This window comes from Malus sylvestris, chromosome 13 (assembly GCF_916048215.2).
Source record: "Malus sylvestris chromosome 13, drMalSylv7.2, whole genome shotgun sequence".
Lineage (NCBI taxonomy): Eukaryota > Viridiplantae > Streptophyta > Magnoliopsida > Rosales > Rosaceae > Malus > Malus sylvestris.
The window spans coordinates 8582615-8600271 of NC_062272.1; the positions used below are offsets into that span (position 1 = coordinate 8582615).

Below are 17657 nucleotides of genomic sequence, written 5' to 3' on the forward strand. Positions count from 1 at the left end.
TAATACACCAAAAGCATCAAATTTCATCAATCAAACAATTCACTTTTCAAATCCTTTACAACAAACAACAATAAAACATTTTTTTCACTAATCGGATCGGCCATATGAATCTTAAAACGCCAAATCTTTTACAACAAGGAGCCAAAATGTAATTAGCAAAAAGAAATAAAAAGCCAATGTGTAGAATAGAACACAACCAAGTTTCATTGTCTCCTTGCAATATTAAATTGTTACTTGGACACGAAATCTGCAGTTCCAGCAGCATGCCTCCTCTTCCTTCTCCTCAACCTCTCACACACAAGCGCCCTCTCCAGCTGCTCCACCCTCTGCGACAGCGAGCTCAGCATCCGCGTCTGCATCTGGTTCTTCTCAAACAGCTCCTCCATCATTCCCATCATCTTCGCGTTGTCCTCCGCCACCCTCTCCAGCAGCTCTCTGCTACTGCTCCTTTTGTTCTCATCATCCTTCACAATCTCCCCAGCTCCCTCCTCCTCCGCCACCTCCTCTCGTTCCACCACCTTAACATCCTCCACCCCATCCTCCAACGGGTTCGGCGAATCATCACAAGACGATCCAGAGGACTCGCTATCACTCACAGAGCCTTCTACCTCTCTGCACCCCCACGCATTGCCGTGTCGGACAGTTTCGATTTGGGGCCCGGCTGCCGATTCCAATTCCACAGACTGCGAATTCTGAGTCTCATCCGAATTTACAGGGGATTCGGATTGCAATTCTAGGGTTTGGTCGATTTGGGGATTTTCAGCAACAGCGCTGTCCACTCTCTCCTGCAAAGCAATCGCCTTTTTTATCACGGCCCTCCTGAAATCCCTAACTCCCGAATCGACGCCCTTCACCGAATCCAACTTCAACAGCAAGTTCATCAGCGTCTCGTTCACCTTCAGCCGCTCCTTGGCGTCCCTCCTCATCAATTCCACCGCCTCTCGCTTCGAAATGCGCTTCTCGATCTCGCTGACCTCGACTCTGATCGCCGCGATCTTCCTCACGCTTTTCCTCACCAGGAACCCTCTGAACGCCTTCTGGATTTTCAGGGCGGACTCGGACCGCCTGCGCTCCAACCCGACGTACTGAACCGGGATCGAGACCACCTTCGGCGACGGGTCCGCTCGGCGCTGGACCGGGACTTGCCTCGCCTCCAGCGGGTACTGATGTTGTGGGGCGAAATTGTGCCAATGCCTTCTGAAGAATGGATCCATTGGTGACGAGAATCTGGAAAACCTTGAATCAAAACGACGACGATTTGAAAGCTTAGACGAAGACGAAGATATTTTTTCTCAGGAAATTTTTCTAATTTGTTGATTGAGAAACGAAGGGTTTGGGATATTTATACTGAAAAGGGGAAATTTGATCCGCGCCAGGAAGAGCGCGAAAGTTCCAGAAGTTTCAAGTATATAAACTTGTAGATGCTGACGTATCTCTGTAAAAAGAGACCGAAACGCTGCCGTTTAGCATATAAAGCATGAGATTAGGCTATCAGCGCCACTTTGATTAGTAGCCTAGCCGATCCTAATCCCACGTGGATTCCCCAATCCTAATCAAATTTCAATTAGGGCATGTTTACATGGTAGGAGTTGGAGAAGTTAGGAATAAGAAAAATGTAAATTCATTCCAGACAGGTAAACGTGTTATTTTAGTTATAAATTCCTAATTGAACTTATGAAAGTTTTAATGTAATTCTAATTGAACTTGTCACTTAGCATCATGATATAGTAATATTCATCTTTAGTCGACTCCCGTTAATGGCGAGTTTGTAACCAAATGCCAATGTTCAACCTATTGTGTAACAGTTTAATCTGTCATTCCTTAAGTGTAAATATATCGCTTATATTAAAAAGAAAAAACTCTAATTAATCTTAGGTGTAAAAAGATGGGCACACAATCCTGACCAGATAGCAGTCAATTACAAACGTAAAATCTGGTACTTGAAGCGTAGTAGCATACGGTCACGAAGGGATCCCTTCATCCATTGCCTCACGTGTGGCGTTTCTTCGGCCTAAAGAAAATTCATTCTGCTTGGTAATTGGTATTTTGATCCCTGCCCGCTTCGAAAGTTCTGCGGAAGCTTGCTTTGCCTTTGCAAGAACTTCTTCCTGTCCGGTTATAATTGGAACCCGTAAGCCATTAGTCTTTATTTGTATGTCTAATAAGCGAAAAGTACTGACAGAATACCTCATCCACGTTCACAATCTTCTTATCCTTCATAATCCACAGGCCATTGCATATTACAGAAACTATATTTTCGGTTCGCATACGATACATAAGGCTGGAAATGCTGCATATGTAGCAAAAGAAAAATATTAATCTACCGGGAATAAAGGTTTGAGTTGCAGACAAACAGAAGGTAGATTTTTTTATAAAGATAAGATTGGAAATTTGGAACCAGATCCGCTGAAATGCCAAAAACTGACTTAGAAAATCATGGTTCCGACAGATGGCCATACATGTAAAAATCACTCATGGAAACTGTCACAAAGTCTGTAGAAGAACATCAGCATGCCTTTTTCATAGCAAAATGTGGCATGGATACAAATCTAGTTGACCCTTCTCCATGTGTAAGTTTAAGGGCGTTAGATAGAAATAAAGTTAATGCAGATGATTCCTTTGGGGATGGTCCTTCCCTGTCATGGTGGGGAACCATGGTCCAAGGGGAAGGGTTGATAATAACAACCAAGTCAGCCTGCCAAATCATGGAAGAAGGAAGCTAATCAGCCTCGTGTTTTAAATCTGCTGAGATATGCACAAATGTGTATGGTATGACTTTAATTAAAGAGAACGTTATATTAGAGATGAAGAAGGACAAGAGAAACTAATCTGAGCTCGCCAAAAGTTCAACCTATCTCCCGACCTCAATGGATCCTGTTTCATCATCCCAAAGTAGTGATTTTGCACCATTTATGGTCGCCAACTCGAGAACTGTTTCAGCAGGAAAAGCAGTAGGATCAGCAGTTCCATTTGTATGAACTTCCCGTCCTTTGTTAATCAGAGAAGCCAGGTACATCTCTTCCAACTGCAAGGAAGTAAACTATCCATGAATTTGCAGGTCCAACCATCGTTGTTCCAATGTGCAGACCCACAAATAAGGGAAAAATGCAATAGTGGGCAATCAGAATTTCCACCTATGCTCATTCTATTATTCGAGGGTGCCAAATCTGTTCCCAAAGAGACACAGATGCCAGCATCCAGCATCTCTTTAATAGGTGCGAATCCAAGCATTCGAATCGCAGCAGCAGGGCAGTGAGATACTTTTTACTCCACCCTTCGAAAGACAATCATGTAAATTTTATGTGGTTATATAATTAAAACACACACGAAGGAGTTAGTTGACCTGATCATGAAGTGATAGCCATTGGAGATCAAACGGAGAAGATGAGGGATGCGGCAACACCAAAGTCTTCTACAAAGCATCTAGCCGGATACAACTACTTTATGGGAAGCGTTAGTTTGTGTATCTAGAGTTTGCAGGTACCTTAGTATTTATATTGGCTAAGGTATTAAGGTTCCGTCCATAAGAGCAAGTCCACCCCTAAGGACTTTGTGCCAGCACCCAGCGCATTTATCCACTCAAGTGAACAGTAATAGACCCTAGTGAACAGTAACAGACCAAAGCATCTCCACCCCTAAAAAATGCGCTGGCACCCAGCGCATTTATTTGGTATGTTTTTTTTTTTTAAGTTTATTTCGGATATGATTTTTAACCAATTTTGGATAAAATTTCAAATAAACTTAAAAAAAAAAACACACTGAAATAAAATTACATACTCATCAAATAAACTTAAAAAAAAACACACTAAAATAAAATTACATAAACTCATCAAATAAACTATAGAAAGAAAAAATAATTTTTTTTTAAATTTTCTGTATTTTTTAATAATTTTTCTGTATTTTTTAATAAATTTTCTGTATTTTTTAATAAATTTTAATTAAGTTAATTAATCTGGACCGTTGATCTTTGATCGAACGGTCCAGTTTAAAAGTAAAATTTAAATTTTTTTTATTGTTGGAAATCCAACGGTCTAGAAAAACTAGCCGTTGGAAATCCAACGGCTATCATGAAGCCACGTCGCTGAGCCCAAGTGGGCTGACACCTTTTCAGGTTTCACTGAAACCCACTCGCGCCTTGCGCGCTTGTGTTGCACGCTCCTGAGAAACGGGCCGGCTTCTGGGTCAGTCCAAAATGTGCTGGGCTGTTGCCTGGCATGGGCTGGGTGCCAGGCAATGTAACGGGCTGGAGCAAAAAAACAGGGGGCTGGCCTATTTTTTTGGCTGGGTGCTGGGGAGTTGGTTTTGGGGTGGAATTGCTCTAAAGGAATCTCAAATCCCACTTTTTTAGCCTATCAATTAGGTAACATAATCACATAAAATCAAGGACTCCATCAATCTTACTTGTATTACAAGACACCTAATATAAGATTGATATCTTTAGGAAATCAAATCACAATATCTACATTAATCTCCAATATTACATTCCTATTATATGTTGTAGACCATTTAAGGTTGATTTACATCGGAATAAATCCAACATTCTGCCACTGGTCTACACATATAATATTTATGTTTATACTTGAAATTGGAAATTAATGTCACTTTAATGGCCATGTAGTTGTGATAACATCCTATCCTTGATACAAGTTTCTATCAAATAAGTCTTTCAACATGGAACTAACAAGGTTGTAAGGTTGACACAACCCAAAACATTCATAATCACACATGCTAAAATCCTCATTCACATGAAACACCGTCAAATTATGATTGCAAAGATGAACTTTAATTACTTTAATGTGTCTCAACTTTTATCATCTCAGGTCCTCTTTAATGCAAACTTCTATTGCAGTTGCAAACAAAACTTCATAAAACATAATTAATTCAACACCTAGGAGCAAGATGAATTAACATGTTTTTTTACACTGGTTCATATACCATATCAGTCACTTTCGTGAGAAAATTTTCAACACTTATGAGCAAGATGAAAAAGCCCTCACAACTAATACAACATATAAATCATGTCATGCCATTTTAAGTCGAACCAAAAGAATTAATCCACACTTACAAGCAAGAAGATTAACCATTCCTTTATGATTTAACATGCAATTTGCTTAATTGGACATCAGATATATAGTCATCTGATAATTGACCAGCACATAAACATGTGACTCAATGAATCCCACCAGAGATTAAACTGAATACATGTATTCAAAAAACCATACATACCTTATAGGTCATTTGCAAATGTAAGGCATTACTAACATGAAACACAAGCTCCCACTGATATGCATCATCGTCACTTAATTTGCAAATCCATACTTAAATCATACCTTTTGAAATATGCTTGTGGGAACACCCTTACTTATTCAATGGATGCATATCACTTCAAAATTGTCTTTCTTTAACCTTTCCTTAACACCTTAGATAGCATAATCTCAATGAAAGGTAAAAGACTCTCCAAAGAAATGAAGAATAATGATTGAAACCTTATGTCCAAAAACCCAATCAGTGCTAGCATGATGACTGGTGTAACTGTATCAGAATACCTTAGTTTTCTACCCTGAAAACAATATTTGAAAACATTCTTCATATCATCTTGTAAATGCTTGTGACTTTAAAACATTAACTTTACTTTTTACTTGATAACTGCATTCAAACAGCCACACAGATATATAAAAAAATCGACAAGATCATAATAAAGATAACTGAAAATGCTTCAAACTTTATGATCCAAAACTCACGGACCTACCAAAAACTAATAGTCTTAACGTAACTCCAGAATGAATGCACATGGAACTAACTAAATTATAAAACATGAATCTCCCACTAATTCAATGCATCAAAATCAAAAAACTAAGCCCATGCTTTTATTATTATTATTATTATTTTACATGCACATGGAACGCTATATTAGGAAGAGATTTATTGAGTGGATCCGCCAACATTGACTTAGTATCAATGTAATCTATTAAGTCCCCATGAGCCTCAAAATTATTTCCAAAGATTAACAAATAATCAATCAAGGTATCCAAATGATTGCAAGTAAAAATATACACATGCACCAAGTACTCATTCTGCAACGTAAACATATTATTGTTATTTGAGTCATGCCATAATTCTAATTTCATCAACCAAAACACATATTCATGGAAGATAGAATAACACTTTAATAGATTTATGCAAGTCCACTTAATGCTCAAAACTTTAGAACAACTCCCACTAAACTTTTAGAGTTTATACACTTATTACAAATAAGTTAATGAGTGTGAAGCCCAATTTTCTTTCACTAATTCTCCCACTTGGGCAAACACTCATTCGTATATTCTTTCAAGGGGGTACCTAAACAAAATTGCTTCATATTTTAGACATAATTAAATAGACATCACAACCAACATAAAGTTATCAAACAAAATTTCAGCAATGAGTTACACTTACTTTAGAATTTATCGTAATTAATTTATAAGCTTAATTGCTACCAAAAATTTACAGATAAAAATAGACATACTAATCTTCATAAAATAAAAATATATAGCCGTTTTAGGTCAAAATAGTTGTCTAAAGTGACGTCTCAAAAGACAAAAACAATCTGCCAGCAAAACTGTTTGTACAAGCATGGGTTACTAGTAAATTCACCATAATTACAATACATGGCAAAATTTTACGAAAAATTGCAGACACATAGTAGACATATATATGTTGACCATATAAAAACTTCAGGTCATTTGGTGACCATTAGACATGTCATTCGCCTGATTTAAATCAAGACATGCAATCTGCCAGAAACAATTATGTGCATCTATCATGAATTTATACATCCATAACAAATTCAATTTCATATCATTTCAATTTCGATGTCCAAAGGAAACTCCAATAATCAAATTTCATCCTCTAAACGACATCATAGTTCAAATTGAAAAGATTTACAAGCATAAGACTTAAATAATGCGTACCTTAGCAATCCTTGATTAACCTTCATGGGTCCAATCATCATCAAGTCTCATGAAGAGACACAAAATATGTCATGATGCAACCGATTTCCATGCCTTAAAACCACAACCTATTATGGGGTTCATAGTGGGATTTTGTAACTGATGTTATGGAACTTTATCCCCAATAAACTTCTTGAAACTAGATTAATTTACACCTACGGGCAAGCAAATTGATTAGTTTCTAGTACTGGATTATATGTCACAAGAGTTACCTTCATAAAAAACTTCAACACCTATGGGCAAGATGAAGTTTTCACAAACTCTTGTGAAATAAAACCCATACTATGCCATCTTAATTAAAACAAAGGAAACAATCCACACCTACGGGTAAGAAGATTATCCATTTTATTCTAATTAAGATGCAATGTTGATTGAAGTAACTTAAAACCATAGTCCCAACATCAACTAAGCCGTTACGGCTTGCTTAGTTGACAAGACATTGATCATCTCCAACCTGAAACAATACAAACGTCACATGGATTAATTAGTTGTAAGCGACAAAATTATGATAACCTGATTCAAGCTTCGAGTCTTGCCAACAAATGACCTTAATTTAATAATCTCCTTCATGACTCCCTTTAATATCCAATTAATCTCAAGAAACCTGACAACATACTTGAAAGAGATTAATCACATATATAACAAGTTGTATAAAAACTGCAATATCAATCTTCCACCACAAGTCAATACGTATGAGAGAACATGACGGAGCCAATCTAAAAGTGAACAATTCTGTCACCTACATTCAGAAAGATGTCAAGCAAGCAATATTTGAATTGTTACACCTCTTTCTAATTCTAAGAATTAGGTTGCATTCAAAATTGGGTTCTGAATAATCAGTTGGTTATGCTAGTACGAAAACTTTTCAATGCCACCAAATCATATTATTCCAAATAATAAGGAGATGTCACGGCATAGGTAAGTTACGCAGGAAACAAATAATCACCTTTTAAATCCACCACAAAATCTTGTCAGCAATTAAGACCAAAGGAAAATATTATACCGAAAAACCCAAAATCTGAATTGAGTTGATGCTTTGGCAGAGGTCAGCTTGCTAAATGGAGAGGCCGCATCACTGTATATTTACATATGTTAATGCACAAAATCAGTGAGGATTTTGGTACAATAGAAAGTGTAAAGTTTGTGACCTTCGCTATATTGCTCCGGTCACTAGTGTAGATAAGTATATAAATGGATAGGGACAGGGAAGCAAACACAAGATGTATGTGGTTCACCCAGATTGGCTACGTCCACGGAGTAGAGGATGTTGAATATATCATTCTAACTCAACAATAGTTAGTTAGACAGTTGAGAATGTGGCTATATAAACTATAGTCTCATAGTTGTAAAGAAATTAATTCAGTATCAATACCATCAATTGTTTCTCTCTCTAAACTCTCTCTCTGTCAAACTCTCTATGTTCATCTATTTCTCTTCATCTTTCTTCTTGATTTTCTCTTCAATTCCCAAACACTACAATGTAGTTAACATGGTATCAGAGCCACCAGGCTCACGCCATGGATTCTGGTGGTTCCACTTTTCATTAGTTTTTCATCTTTTTCTAGTTTAGTTTCTCTTCGATCTTCATTAGGTATTCCGATAATTTCTTCAATGCCTCCGGAATCGTTTAGTTCGCTCTGTAATTTCTGGGTAAATTTTCGTTCTGGGTTGTTACCAAAGATCATCGGTGATATGATATCTTGGTCGTTGGAATTGTGGAAAAATTTTCATCTGTAAGCTTGAATCTTGATCCTTTGGGCCAAATTAGAAGTGGGAACTTCTCGGTTCTTGAATTGGGGATATTTTTTTTTTTTTTCAGATTTTCATCTAAGTTCTTCAATGGGTCTTGAATCGGGTCCATTATGGCTCAGTTTTATGTACCTACGTGGTGAATCTTGATCGACTTCACATCCGGCACCGTAGTCTTACTGTGTGGGTACTTCATCTTTGCGTGTCCTCCCTTATCTTGGCTGGTCCGGTTAGTTATCTGGCTTTCCCGCCGTCGCAGTAGCATCTATCTTGGTGGCGATCTCCTTGTCTATGTGCTTCTTGACAGCTATCTCTTCGTCTCTGAACGTTGTTTGGCAAGTGCATTCTTGCACATTATCTGTTTGCTGAAATGTTATAGAGTGATTTTGTTGGTTTCTTCGTGTCAGATTGTGCAAGATTATTGGTTTATTTCTGTTGTGTCTGCCTTGTGATATGGGATCTTCTCAGGTGATATCTGCAGAGAAAAAAAAGCCATGGTTGCTGCTAGTCGGTAGATTGATTCGCCAAGTAAGAAAATGTTTGATTTCTGATCGAAACGGAGGTGAAGATCTTCGTTCATATCTTTTGTTACTAATTTCTGCCCACTATCTGTTTGCTTAAATGCCGCAGTGAAAATTTGTTTCTTCGATAGGGTTTCTTGTATGCAAGTTTATCTGTTAAGGCCGATAGCCATTTTCTGCGCCATTTTCTGCAAGATTATTGAAGGAATACAAAGGCCGATAGCCATTCCTTTCTATTGTGTGATTAGTTCTTGGTTGTTTGAAATTTGTGCACTCGAAAAAGGCTGATTGCCAAGAGTGTGTTGAATGCAATTTGTTTCCTCCATAAGGCCGATAGAGGAGTTCTCATTAATTGTGAAGGGTTTACACAAGTACATAGGTTCAAGCTCCTCTTTTTGTGAGTACTAGTGAATGATTTAGTACAAATGACATTCGGAAATATTGTGAGAGAATGATCTCTATTTATAGAAGAGAGTTTCTAGTTTCATTCTAACATTGACATGTGTCGTGTTGTGATTGGCTTTTGATGTTGACATGTGTTGCGCTATGATTGGCTTCTGATGTCAACACGTGTTGCCTTGTGATTGGCCTCCTGGTTGGAGGGAAACTCTTCTGGGTCCTTAACGGTATAACGTTGACCGGTGCTCAGTAGTTTCGGAATTGGTCAAGTATGGTATAAACAATGCACCCATAAGTTCCCGAGTGAGGGAAGCTCCTCGGTTGGGGACTTGCAAGATCCAAGCCATTGAGTAATCACGAAACTTCTAAGTACCGAAGTGTGATATCATTTTCACTTGCCTTATCTGTCTCATATGTAGATGTGGCATCTTCTCTGGAAGTACTTTTCCTCCATCCATGGGTGGTATTTTTAAACGATGAAGATGCACAAGGTAATGTATCAATTTCACTTGAAGCTTACTTGTAGTTTCGGGCTTGGTCAAGTGCGATACAAACCCTATAGTAGGAGTCCCCCAAGTCGCGAGTTAGGGGATTTGCCGAATGAGGTAACAGACAAGGTAAACAATCAGACTTCCAAGCAAGCAACCTGGATTAGAGGTTCGACTTCAGCTTCCGGTTGAATGTTCTTCTTCTCCTTATGTCGTAAACAACAACAAGGATAAGGATAAGCAAATGGAGAATGGATGATATGAGATACTTTTGCTTTTGAAGAAGTAACTTTCCACAAGCTTATTCTTAAACTGGGCTGGAGGGTTTTCTGGTTTCCTCCAGAGTATAAAGCCGACTCAAGAATTTGAGGGTCAAAACAAGTCCATCAAATTTATAGTACGTTCGACCCTGATGATATGGGATACTTTTGCTGTTGACAAAGTAGTGGATGTATCAGCACGTGTTCTGTTACGCTTCTCTCCACATGCTTCATTGTATCCTTCTCACTTGCCCTATATGTCATCAGGGAGACGTGGTATCTTCTCTGGAAGCATAAGATGTTGAAGATGAGTACTCGAGAGCAATGACAGCTAAGTAGTCAGGCAAAGGGTTCCAGGCAGTCAGTTCTTGATTGGAAGCTTGATTCCAAGTGCTGACTGATTGCTCTTTTTCTCCTTGTTTTGCAGGTAAGAACAAGGTCAAAGGAAAAGACAGGGAAAAAACATGATATGGGATACTCTTGCTTTTAACCCTGATGATATGAGATACTCTTACTCTAGTGTGGCTTGTTTGCAGAGGTATTATCGGGGGGAAAAGAAGCTAAGTATTTCGATAGACTCTACTGAGAGTGCCATCTCGGATGTGAAGAAAAGTTGAGCATTTTTTTTATTTGCAGGTTTGCCTGGCTTTGGAGGATGAAGGTCGACATATATAGGAATTGTCCCAACAGCAAGTGGTAACGATGTTCCTTTACTCTTCTCGGTCATAGCAATATAGTGGGAGCTGCAAGATTCATGTGTTTTAACTTTGTCAGAGCACTTTGAAAAAATGGTATGTGGTATCTCGAAAGCTGATGTTGCGTGTGAAGATTGCAGACAAGCTTTATCCAAGGAAATCTAGCTCTTAAAGTTTGGAGAGCGGTACCTCTTCGGTTTTCGAACAAGCAATCATGTCGGGGATCTGGCTCTCGATATTCGGAGAACGGTGCCTCTTCGATTTTTGAGAAAGCAATCATGTTGAGAATCTGGCTCTTGAGATTCGGAGAGCGGTGCCTCTTCGATTTTTGAGCAAGTATAACTCTCGAGATTCGGAGAGATATGCCTCTTCGATTTTTGAGCAAGTAATCATGTTGAGAGTCTGGCTCTCGAGATTCGGAGGGCAGTGCATTTTTTATTTTTGAGCAAGTAATCCTATTGGGAGTCTGGCTCTCGAGATTTGGAGGACGGTGCTTCTTCGATTTTTGAGCAAGTAATCTTGTTAGGAGTCTGGCTCTCGAGATTCGGATAGCGGTGCCTCTTCGTTTTTTAGAAAGCAATCCTGGTGGGAGTTTGGCTCTCGAGATTCGGGAAGCGGTGCCTCTTCGATTTTTGAGCAAGTAATCCTGTTAGGAGTGTTTTCTCGATATGAGTAAAGGTTGGGCATTTTTGCCAGTCTGCCTTGCCACAAGCACAAAGGTTGACACATACAGGGACTTTCCAGTTATCAAGCAATGGTGCTGTTCTTTTACCCTTGTGTGTAATGGTAGGGTAGTTGAACCTTTAAAATTTATGTGTCTAAACTTTGTCAGAGATCTTTGGCAAAGTTATATGTGGTACCCGAGGAGCTACTGTTACGTGTGAAAAGTGGTGCCTCTTCGGAATCTGGAGAGTGATGCCTCTTCGATTTTTGAACCAACGGCCCTGTTGCCTTTTCTTTTATAAGGGCACCAATTGTGTGCAAGAAGTACATTCAGAGAGTTATTTCTTGTAGGAATTTTCCCCTTACTTCAGAGATTTATTGCACCTCATTTCTCCAACCCTTATGCAATGAGGTGTCTTCCTCCACTTCTCCTGCTTCGGGTCGAAGCAATTGGGTTGAGAGAAGTCTCATGTTAATCAATGTTTTGATGATTAGCTCGCTCCTCATCAGGGATACCCATGTCGAAGGAAAGTGACCCTCCGTGTTGGGGGGCACCCAGATGATGGTTGATGTCCACAGAGGTAACAAGCTCGCATGTTTGAATACGCCTAGTTTCGTGGAGCGTCTCAAAGAGATTCTCATACTGCTCATGGAGGACCTCATTCTTCATTGCTAACTTGTTGTTATGAGCTTCTAGCTCATCGACTTTAGCTTGAAGAACAACCCTCTTTCCTTCCTTCTTTCGTTGCTTCGCACTAGGTGCAAGAGGGGTGTCATTCTATGTGTTGTGGCTTCCTTCGCTCCCCATGTTGGAAGCATTTGTTTGTGTATCATAAAGCGATAGCTGACGTGATCCTGTTCTGTACATAAAACAGCACAAGCAAGAAAAATAGCAACTCACCTGAGAATGATTAACCTAAAGTATAGGTTGCTAGCAAATTGTTTTGAAGAAGTTGTACATTCTCCAGTGTGTTACCGTTTGATGCAGTGGCGAAGCCAAGTGAGGGCAAGGAGCAGTGTTCTAAAAAACGGTTGAGGCGGCCGCCTAGGGGGTGCCTGGGCTCTAGGCAGCGGTGCTCCACTATGATTAACTCAAAATCGTTTCATAAATCGGCAAGGTCTATACGGACGCTGGGTTGTTTGGCGGCTATAAGAGAGAGAGAGAGCGAGCGCCTTGGAAGTAGGAAGAAGCTCAGAGAAGAAGCGAGAGGTTGTTGTGGAAATTTACAGAGCAACAGAAGAGGATGAAATGGAAAAACAGAGTAATCGGAAAAAGGAGAAGAAGAGAAAAAGTAAAAAAGTTCAAAACATTAATGGGGCTTTCCTCTTTCCAAGGCAGAAGAGGAAAAGAAAACCCAAAAAAATAATGTGTGTCCGGCTTTCCTCTTTCCAAGGCATAAGAGGAAAAGAAAACTCAAAAAAAATTATGTGAGTCTGCTTTATAAGGAGTAAACAGCTCCACCTTTTGGAACAAGCATTTGATTTTTAAATGTTTATGAACAACCCAACCCACTAGGTGGGGTTTTTAAATATTTATTATTTAAAAACTAACTATTTTTTTATATTTTATCATTATTTTATTATCTTATCTATAAATTTCATATAAATATAATTTTTTATGTGTCAATATGCACTTATTTACAAGATATACAAGAAATTTATCTAAATCCGCCTAGGCCGCCTAGGCGTCCGCCTAGATCCCGCCTAGGCGCCCGCCTAGATCCTGCCTAGGCGCTAGGCGCTAGCTCGCCGCCCAACTAACACCTAACATTTTTTAGAACCTTGGCAAGGAGTGGCGGCCGCCACTCCCCTCGCTCGGAAACACCACTAGAGAGCTGGGTTTAGCCCTTCCCTTCGCCAGAAAACCCATTAGTTCATCCCCTCTGTTTGTTCAGTGATATGTTCTGCTGCGTGCAGCAGCAGATTGCCATTTTTTTTTTTAAATCCAAGCCAAAACGAAGTTGTTTTGGTCCTGGTAACAAAAATTACAAATTTTAAAATAAAATGGTGCCGTTTTGTATATTTGAAAAAAAATAATATATATATATTATAGGGAGACCGCGTGTCGCCTTGTCCCCCATTCCCCTTTATTTCTTCAACCTCTTATGTTCACCAATCAGAGACACAGAGAGAGAGAGAGCAACACTGTCCCAAAATCCCAGCAACCAACACCAACGAAACGGAAAAGTTTTTAATTTCTGTTTGGCTGATTCCCGTTGGCTTTTTGCTGCCATCACAAGCCACTCTCCAACCGCTAAGCCGCCAGCTTCCACCCTTCAAAGGTAAATTTTTTAATTCCTAAATGTATAATCCCTAACCCTAATTAATTATTTAATACGAATTTCGTTTAATTGGTATACAATCATATGGTAATGTACTAATATGGTTATTGATTATTGATATGAATCATATGCTTCTATGATTATTGATATGAAATTATGAAATTATTTTTTAGGGTGAAAATTAATATTTGAATTCTTGATGATTAGTTGTAACTTGTATTCATATGATTAGTTGAATTGAATTTTTATTTATTCAATAATTTGTATGCGTATTGGTATTGATTAATTCAATTGTTGGTTGGATTAGTTATTATGCATATTATCGTATAGTCTACTCTAGAAAGTAGTCTCATGCGTCCATGTGATACATGGTAGAACTCGCATTATGGTACTATAGTTAGTATTATTGTTATGTTTGAAGCTGTGGTGGAGGTGGTTGAATGGATTAAAAGTGATTGCAACCAAGATAATCTCGGTGAAGCAATTAGGTTATTCAAAGACATACAAACTTTTGATTTTGCGTTTCACCTTTTCTTGATGAGACTTATATTGGGAATTACAAATGAAATATCACAAGCATTGCAAAAGAAAGATCAAGATATTGTGAATGCAATGGCGTTAATGGAAGTATGCAAGCAAATACTACAATCCTTGATGACTTTGGGTGACACACCCTGACCTGGAATGTCCACTAGGACTCCGAATCGAGCTGTGCTGGCCGACACCTGGAAGGTGACGAAGCCATAAAGTATAGTGATGTGGAAAATGTGAATAAATTTAAACCTAAAAGTGCCTAAAGACAAGAGTGCGCTGTGAGCAGGAATGAACCCATTTCACACTCGAGGCCAGAGTATAAGTAAAGTACAGTAGTGTGGATATGGATCATACCCTCAAAGGTAGCCACCTATACTGAGATTCGCCAAGAATCCTTGTCGATACGAACTTTCAGCAACTAAAACCTAGATGGGTGAAAAACAAGGGCGAGAGCAATCCCATGATAGGTGACCCACTGGAAAGTTCTTGTGTGAGTTCCCAGAAATAAAACCGTGAGGGCGTGGTGAGGGCCCAAAGCAGACATTATCGTGCTATGGTGGAGTCGAGCCTGAGATGTGGTGAGGGCCCGAGCCCGGGCCTTGTGACATTGGAGACATGTTTCATGATGTAGAAAAGTTTTGTGAGGAGTATGATATTATCGTTCCTAACATGGAGGATTTGTATTTCATATCTGGAAAATCAAGGCGTAAAGCTCCAAAAATCACAAACTTCCATAACTATCATGTGAACCTCTATTTTCAAGTCCTTGATATGCAATTAAAGGAATTGAATGATCACTTCAATGAGGTAAACACCGAGTTGCTTCTTTGTATGACATGTTTTAGTCCAGTGAATAATTTTGCATCTTTTGAGAAAGCAAAAATTGTTCGTTTAGCCCAACTTTATCCTCAAGATTTTGATCGTATGGACCTCATGAATCTTCCAATTTAACTTGACAATTACATTCATGATATGAAGATGCATAATGAGTTTTCATCATTGAGAGGAATTAGTGATCTTGCAAAAGAGTTAGTGAAGACCGGAAGGTGTGAAAGCTATATGTTAGTGTATAAGCTTCTTACATTGGCTTTGGTGTTACCGGTTGCAACCGCTTAGGTGGAGAGAGCTTTTTCTGCTATGAAGATTGTGAAAACACCATTGCGTAACAAAATAGGAGATCAATGATTAAGTGATAGCATGATTGTTTATATTGAGAAAGATGTATTTGCTTTTATTGATAATGAGTCTATTATGCGACGTTTTCATGACTTGAAACCTCGCCGGCAACAATTGTAATTTATTTATATTGATTAATTATGGAAGACATTACTATATAAAAAAAGGGAGACTTTGGATGCGGTCCCTAGTTATGAACAGTCTTTGACTGAAACCTTATTGGTTTTCAATTTTTGATCCAAGTCCCTGAAATTAATTGATAATTTATTTCTATGTACGTTACTATATTTTTTAAATTAAAAATTAAAATTTATAGTTGTTTATAGTAATGAGATTTTAAATAAAAAACCATAATTTGTGGGATTAAAAATATTAAAATATAAATATACTATTGTGTGTGTGTGTGTAAACATGGGTACATTCATAAAAATAACCAAAAAATTATTGTATCAAAACATGGGTACATTCTTCAAAATGGGTACATTTAGCAAAAATAAAAATGGGTACAAATAAATAAAAAAATATGGGTACAATACAAATAAAACTTTAAAACATATGGGCACAAAAAGAAATTAATATATGGGTACAAATTAAAACTGAAAGGAAAATTGGTACAAATTAAAAATGGGTTGCAAATTAAAAATGGGTACAAACTAAAAATAAAAATATATGATAAAAAATTTAGCCATAAATATAAATATACTAATTGTAACATTTTTAATATTAAATGAATATATTTAGAAATAAAAAATATTTTATTATTGAAATAATTAATGATATTATTAATACAAAGGACCTTGATCAAAAATTGAAAAGTAATAAGGTTTTAATCAATAGAGTAGTAAAAATAAGGATGAAAACCTAATTACTCTATAAAAAAATTTAGTTGTTACTATTTTTCTTTAACCTTGCACTCTTTTAAGTTCGTCCCTCCCGAGAAATCCTAACTTCACCACTGGTTGGATGGCCAACTTTTCGTCACAAATTGATTCTCCCATGCCATCTCTGCAACATGATAAACAATTGGAAACTTGAGCTCAGTCTATGTCAAACTTCAAAATCTCTTTGAACAAGTCCAAAATGCCGGTACGTAGAGTTAGTTAAGTACTATAAAATGTGGATTCCAGTTTTAAGTTCCATGGCAGTGTCTCTCTGTTGCAAGCTGCAAATCATCAGTTGCTTTCATAATCTGCCTAATTCCTAGCCAAACTCTGATGCGCCCGTCTCCCGTGTTATGGTGCCTTGTAAAGCCGAGACTGTGCCCTTAAATGTAACTTAGAACGTAAGTTATGTCATTAGTGGACCGGCCTACCAGGGAGGACGATTTGGCCGTTGAGATCGAAAACCCGACCGGCGAGGGAGAAGTTGCAAAGGCTGACCGACGGCCCTGATTGCATCTCGCTCGATGACGATCCCGCCGTTGCGGAAGACGCGGCGGTCGGAATCCACGGTGACGATGTTGGCATTGTGAAGTATAGTCATTGCTGCTGACGGTGAGTTCGTCGGAGCCGGCATTGGTTTGTCAATCTTCTCCGCCGTCGCTTTTGAATTCGTTGAATCTGATCAGTAATCTGAAAACTTGCACCTTTTCTTCCAGATTGCTGAAAACTGAAAGGGATAGGATAAAGATTACATTATTTTATTTTTCTCGATAAGCACGTTTTTTAATCGATTTATTTTTTATTGAATTCGATGTCACGGCTGTTAACTTGTTGCTGGTTGGCGGGGTTTTCAGTTGGATGATGTCACTGTCACGTCATTGTTCGTCTGTGCGTTTAGTTGGGCTACACGTCTGTTCGGCCCTTATTTCAGTTGGATGATGTCACTGTCACGTCATTATTATTCATGAAATTGCATCTTTTCATTTGAGGCTAACACTTTTGCCTACGCTAGTTTGCATG

General features: G+C 38.4%; 1 protein-coding gene and 1 pseudogene across 1 annotated transcript; both read right to left on the reverse strand.

Moving 5' to 3' along the window:
- LOC126595662 (BAG family molecular chaperone regulator 6-like) lies at nucleotides 1-1331 on the reverse strand. The gene has a single exon (XM_050261960.1). It carries the CDS (start codon nucleotides 1212-1214, stop codon nucleotides 231-233), a length of 984 nt encoding a protein of 327 aa, XP_050117917.1. The 5' UTR covers nucleotides 1215-1331; the 3' UTR covers nucleotides 1-230.
- A 680-nt stretch (nucleotides 1332-2011) lies between these two features.
- On the reverse strand, nucleotides 2012-17271 carry LOC126595215 (uncharacterized; annotated as a pseudogene).
- Between the last annotated feature and the right edge of the window lie 386 nt (nucleotides 17272-17657).

What these genes read in the sequence shown, in the direction of transcription:
- LOC126595662 (XM_050261960.1), bottom strand. Translation starts at nt 1,214, where the DNA reads ATGGATCCATTCTTCAGAAGGCATTGGCACAATTTCGCCCCACAACAT.